The 6,452-nt window shown below is 52.4% G+C and overlaps 1 protein-coding gene across 1 annotated transcript; it reads left to right on the top strand.

Moving 5' to 3' along the window:
• The first annotated feature begins 490 nt into the window (after positions 1-490).
• Positions 491-2,929, top strand: HSPA2 (heat shock protein family A (Hsp70) member 2). The gene has a single exon (XM_077323875.1). The coding sequence runs from the start codon at positions 614-616 to the stop codon at positions 2,513-2,515; it is 1,902 nt and encodes a 633-aa protein (XP_077179990.1). The 5' UTR covers positions 491-613; the 3' UTR covers positions 2,516-2,929.
• The last annotated feature ends 3,523 nt before the right edge of the window (positions 2,930-6,452 follow it).

The following is a 6,452-nucleotide window of genomic DNA, read 5'->3' as shown; positions in this document are numbered from 1 at the left end:
ACCCAGAATTCACGTTTGCCCCTGGACTGAAACTTCGTTTTATTTGTTAACATTTTGACGCGAGGCACTCTGCACACGCTCAAGGGCAGCCTGCCCAGTCAGCTGAGGTAACAACGAGGACGACCCCTCCCTCCCCCATTGGAATCTTCCAGCTGCCGTTGGAAACAAGTAGAAGGCGCTCGAGCTTCAAAGTCAATAGACTTGACGCGGAGGCAGACCGCCCCTGTTTTGCATAACGGCCGCCCAGAAGGCGTCTCGCGCCCGCCCACCCCTCGGCCCCCGCGAACCTCATTGGCTGGCGGCGGCCGCCCTCCTTCTCCTCCACGCTCGTCTCCTCTGGAAGTTTCTGGCCGGGACGGGGAGAGGAGGCGGGGTCCGCGGCGAAGCGGCGGAGACGATTGGCCGGCGTTCTGACAGGAGCGTGGCGATTGGACGGGCGCGTTCTGGCAGGTTCCAGAAACGGACGCGCCGCGCCTATAAAAGCCAGCCCCGCGGCGGACTCAACGGCAGATCGCGAGCGAGTCCGTGTGAGAAGCAGGCAGCTGCGGCGAAGCGCGAGAGGCGGTTTCCGAGCGGCTTCTTTATTTCCCTTCCCGATCGCGTCGCGGCGACCATGTCGGGCAAAGCGCCTGCCATCGGCATCGACCTGGGCACCACGTACTCGTGCGTGGGGGTCTTCCAGCACGGCAAGGTGGAGATCATCGCCAACGACCAAGGCAACCGCACCACCCCGAGCTATGTTGCCTTCACTGACACGGAGCGCCTCATCGGGGACGCGGCCAAGAACCAGGTGGCCATGAACCCCAACAACACCATCTTCGACGCCAAGCGCCTCATTGGGCGCAAGTTTGACGACCCCACCGTCCAGTCGGACATGAAGCACTGGCCCTTCCGTGTGGTGAGCGAGGCGGGCAAGCCCAAGGTGCAGGTGGAGTACAAGGGCGAGATCAAGACCTTCTTCCCGGAGGAGATCTCCTCCATGGTGCTGACCAAGATGAAGGAGATCGCGGAGGCCTACCTGGGCCGCAAGGTGCAGAGCGCCGTCATCACCGTGCCGGCCTACTTCAACGACTCCCAGCGCCAGGCCACCAAGGACGCCGGCACCATCACCGGCCTCAACGTCCTGCGCATCATCAACGAGCCCACGGCGGCCGCCATCGCCTACGGGCTGGACAAGAAGGGCAGCGGGGCCGGGGAGAAGAACGTGCTCATCTTCGATCTGGGTGGCGGCACCTTCGATGTCTCCATCCTGACCATTGAGGATGGCATCTTTGAGGTGAAGTCCACGGCCGGGGACACGCATTTGGGCGGCGAGGACTTCGACAACCGCATGGTGAGCCACTTTGTGGAGGAGTTCAAGCGCAAGCACAAGAGGGACATCGCCGGCAACAAGCGGGCCGTCCGGCGGCTCCGCACGGCCTGCGAGAGGGCCAAGCGCACCCTCAGCTCTTCCACCCAGGCCTCCATCGAGATCGACTCGCTGTTCGACGGGATCGACTTCTACACCTCCATCACCCGGGCCCGCTTTGAGGAGCTCAATGCCGACCTCTTCCGAGGCACCCTTGAACCCGTGGAGAAGGCCTTGCGGGACGCCAAGCTGGACAAAGGGCAGATCAACGAGATTGTGCTGGTGGGAGGCTCCACTCGCATCCCCAAGATCCAGAAGCTGCTGCAGGACTTCTTTAACGGCAAGGAGCTCAACAAGAGCATCAATCCCGATGAGGCCGTGGCCTACGGTGCCGCCGTGCAGGCGGCTATCCTGATGGGCGACAAGTCGGAGAATGTGCAGGACCTGCTGCTGCTGGACGTGGCCCCGCTGTCTTTGGGCATCGAGACGGCCGGAGGGGTGATGACCGCTTTGATCAAGCGCAACACCACCATCCCCACCAAGCAGACGCAGACCTTCACCACCTATTCCGACAACCAGAGCAGCGTGCTGGTGCAGGTCTATGAGGGCGAGCGGGCCATGACCAAGGACAACAACCTGCTGGGCAAGTTTGACCTGACCGGGATCCCTCCGGCTCCCCGAGGGGTGCCCCAGATCGAGGTCACCTTCGACATCGATGCCAACGGCATCCTCAACGTCACGGCCGTGGACAAAAGCACCGGCAAAGAGAACAAGATCACCATCACCAACGACAAGGGGCGCCTCAGCAAAGACGACATTGACCGCATGGTGCAGGAGGCCGAGCGCTACAAGGCCGAGGACGAGGCCAACCGGGAGCGGGTGGTGGGCAAGAACGCCCTCGAGTCCTACGTGTACAACATCAAGCAGACGGTGGAGGACGAGAAGCTGAAAGGCAAGATCCCCGACCAGGACAAGCAGAGGATCCTGGAGAAATGCCAAGAGGTCATCAGCTGGCTGGATCGCAACCAGATGGCCGAGAAGGAGGAGTTTGAGCACAAGCAGAAGGAACTGGAGAAGCTCTGCAACCCCATCATGACCAAATTGTACCAGGGAGCCGGAGCGGCCGGGGCCCCGGGAGGTGGGCCCACCATCGAGGAAGTGGACTAGATCTCTTTGCACTGGACTAGGGGAGCAAATCCAACCTGCTCTTCGGTCACCTTTGTTCATCCGGGTGCCATTACTGGAGGGATCTTCCTGGGGGAGGGTGCGGGGGTAGATCCTCGTTTGCTCTCTGCTGTACCTGGGAGCGCACAGCGAGCTTAAGTTGTTGCCGAAAGCGTTTGTTTGGCTCTTCAAGCTTACCCGTGCTTTTTGGTGGATTCCTGTTTCTTCTGTTCACTGTTTCAGATGTGTACTTGAGCAGTTTGATGGGGGGGGGAGGGAGGGGGAGAGAAACATTTCACGAGAGCATGGAAAATGTTATATGCTTACCAAAAAAAAAATATTTTTAAGAAACATGTTGGAAACTCATGGTCTCTGGTTATTTTGAAATTTTGGTAATAAAAGTTCCTTGAAACAGAACAGAGCTCTCTTATTTTTAGAAGTAAGTTAAAGGCTAATGGGGATGGTTGGGGTAGGGATACTAAAAGATGTGATGGGGAAAGTGTTTGCACAGTTCTGCTGTGGAAGGATTGCCAGCATCCCTTCAGACCCATGAAAAGTTGGCAGGTGCAAAACCTTCTGCTTATAATCAAATTTCATCCAGGTGTACCTGTTAGCAACAGGAGGTTTCCTGAAAAGGGAGAGTGGGGTTATGATATTGAATTTATCATTTCAGTTTTTCTTCTTCCTGAGCTACTGGGTAACAGGTAAATCATTTGATGGGGCATTTTACTTGCAAATCGCAAGGCATAAGAAAGCTCAGAAATAAAATGACATAGAAACATTTTGACTCTTCCCCAGAGGGTTTGTGTGTGTGTGGGGGGGGGGGGGGGGAATTGGTAGTCTCGGAACTAATCAGGACTAGACAAGGTGTTCCCATTTTAAAATGCTCATTGCCCTTCCAAGCTGCAATTAGCTTGACTGTGGGTGGGACAGAGACAGAAAATGCCTAGAGAAGCAGACAGGAACTCACCTGGAGAAAAATACCCAGTCTCTTTAATAAAGGTTTAATAGTACAGTACTGTGCACAGTTAAAACCTGCCTGTGAGGGGGCGGGGGGAGCCTCTATCAAAGGAGTGGGACACGAGACTCGAGGCCTGGTGGTAACTCCAAAAAATGTAGAAGCGGATCACAAAAAATTCAGTTCTCATTCCAGGCAGGGGCAGGCTTGTAAAGCCTACAAAAAAAGGCTGGGGGAAAAGGCTCAGCTGCAACTTATTTAGGAGATTTTCCTACCAGTCTTTCCAGAGTCCGAAGCGGCTAGTTTTGACAGATTCCAGCAGCTTTGGGCAGACGGTATCTTGTCCCTTCAGCAGACGCTTAATGTGTGGAAAAAGCTGCATATTTTCATAGCATGGAAGTTAATAACACTGTTAAGCATAGGAGAAACATCTTGCTTAAGATTTTTAAAGGCTGTTTGTTTCTCCAGGTCTCTTGGCAACCTTAGGGGGAAAGGACACCTCAGAAAATATCTGAGCTGCATGGGAGGGCAGTATATAAATTAAATAAATCATCTCTTTTGAAACAAGAGATTGGCACTTTATTGTGAGTCTCCTTGGTCAGCTAGCTTTAAAAATAGGCACTTTGGATAGATTATTAGAGTTGCTGTCAATCACAAAACATCCCAATTATGACCTGGATTTTGCTTTTGTTTCTGAGCCTGTAACTAGATTCCCGACAGGAGCATGGCCAGCAGGATTTCAGCTGGTGGCCTTTTCTTTGTAATTAGGTAGGCTGGGTCATTAAACCAGTTCTAGAAGCTGACTTCAGCATCCAAGCACTTTGGGAGGGCCGGCCAGATGCCAGCATACCGGTTTGCTATCTTCATCTGGCCAGGAAAATAGAAATCTGATCAGCATAGGCCAACCCCGACATTATCGGCGTTGAGAAAAATATCTTTTAGGGTGGATTTTTAATTAGGAGGGGAAGAACTTCAGGGCGAACGGTTGTACATACACCCAGAATTCTTGCAGACGAATAACTTTCCGGAAATTAAGTGCTGTGCGCATCGAGGCGTTCTAATGCTTGTGTGCGTTTCTGGGCGGAAGCCTTTGGCGTGTTCGGGGGCGGGCAGTCCCATTGAATTCCAGGGGGTTTATTTGGGTAAAGGGAAAGCCATCTTCTTAATAGCTGTGTCACTTTGAACTAATCTCCCTCCGCCTTGCTTGGGAGAGTAATTGCTGTTCGTATCTATCGTGTGTGGAGCAGGACATACAAGTCGCTGAAATTGTCTTAGTGGGAGCTTCCAGCTGAAAAAGCTGAAACTCTGGATTTTATAGCAAGCGATGGGAAGCCAGTGTGCTTTCAACTGTGGCAGGGGTGCTAAGAAAGGGCCGTATTCCAAAGCCATGCCTTCTAAACAAGGGGGAGTGCCCTTGTGCTGCTGCAGCTGTGGAGGTGGGGTGAATGGCTAGAATGAAAAGGGCAAAATGACTCTAAAAGCATGCCATCAGGTCACGTCTAGCATGGTAACCACACTCGGAGGTTGTCAAGGCAAAATATAGAATCCATAAATCATCAGAATCAATAAATCAAAACCCCTATTGGAACATTAGTTGTGGGCATGCATATTAATTGTTTTAATGTTGTTTTAACTTTAGAATTGTAGAATCAGAGCTGGAAGGGCCTTCCAGGGTCATCCAGTCCAACACCCTGCAGAATGCAGGAAATTCACAACCACCTCCCCACCCACAGTGACCCCCCCTCCAAACCCCTCCCTCCCCCCCAGATTCCTGGCCAGTCTGGCCTGGAGGAACGTTGCCTCCCGACCCCGAAGCGGCAATTGGCATTTCCCTGGGCATGCAAGACAGGGCCACATGAGCCAAGCATGGACACAATCCCTTCTGCCCTGATGTTTTTACAAAATGTTGTTATCCAACCTGGGCAACATTGGAAGGGCAGGTTAAAAATAAATGTTTTTTATTTATTTTAAGAGAGGAGATACGCTCGGTCTGCGTCTTGGCTCTCCCCCCCCAGACACACACATAGTTCAAACTCCAATATGCATTATTGCATGATCCTTAAGTCACTCACCTAGGCTTGGACTGGCTCTGAGAGAGCAGGGGCCAGCTAACTTGATCAGCGATTCCCCCCATAGCACAACTATTGGCTGAGATGTACCCTGTCAAGATTTTCCACTGCACCTCTCTGTTTTAATCAAAAGAGGTACAGCTGTGGCCTAGTTTGTAATTGCTAGGTATGTGCCTCTGATGGAATCAAGAGCAAGTTTAAATGCAGATGTGCAAAATATTTTCGGATTCCTTTCTTCTTGGATGGCTACGGGGCAGAACAGGTTTCCTGTATCCTTGGAGGTTCCGTGTGTGTGCGTGTGTGTGTTCAGGGGTGGAGGACGCTGCACTTATCAAAATTCCCTCCTATTGTAAAACATACCAGAATTCTGTGTTTTAAAAAAAGAATCTGGTGACCTTAAGGAAGGTGATGGAAATAAAGGCAAGCATGAAAGATTACTCCACATCGCCCTGAGGGTGCCAGCTCTGGCAGTGCCTGGGCAATTTTTGAAGGCAGTGCCTGGAGAGGGTGGGGTTTAGGATGGGAGGCAAGGTTTAATACCATAGAGCCTGTGAGGTAGGTGAGGCTGAGAGAGCTCTGAGAGACCAGCTCTAACAGGACTGTGACTAGCCCAAGGTCACCCAGCAGGCTGCACGTGGAAGAGCGGGGAATCAAACCCATCCTGCCAGATTAGAAACCACTCTAAACCACTGTACCAAGCTGGCTCCTTAAATGGTTAGGGAGAAAGTCCTTATTGGAAGCAGTGCACCTGCTCTTCTCCTATGGAAAGGAGAGAGGGTGCAGTACTCTATAATGGAGGGCCCCGATCCCACCAACAACATGGTCTGTCTTGCATGTTATGCAGGGCCAGCCTCGGCTTTGCCAAAGTCCATAAAACATGCTGTAATGAATATCGTTAAAAGAATATCTGTAA

The sequence above is a fragment of the Paroedura picta genome, chromosome 2 (assembly GCF_049243985.1).
Source record: "Paroedura picta isolate Pp20150507F chromosome 2, Ppicta_v3.0, whole genome shotgun sequence".
Lineage (NCBI taxonomy): Eukaryota > Metazoa > Chordata > Lepidosauria > Squamata > Gekkonidae > Paroedura > Paroedura picta.
Note: the sequence above shows the minus strand (reverse complement) of the source record. Positions and strands in the feature narration are given on the sequence as shown.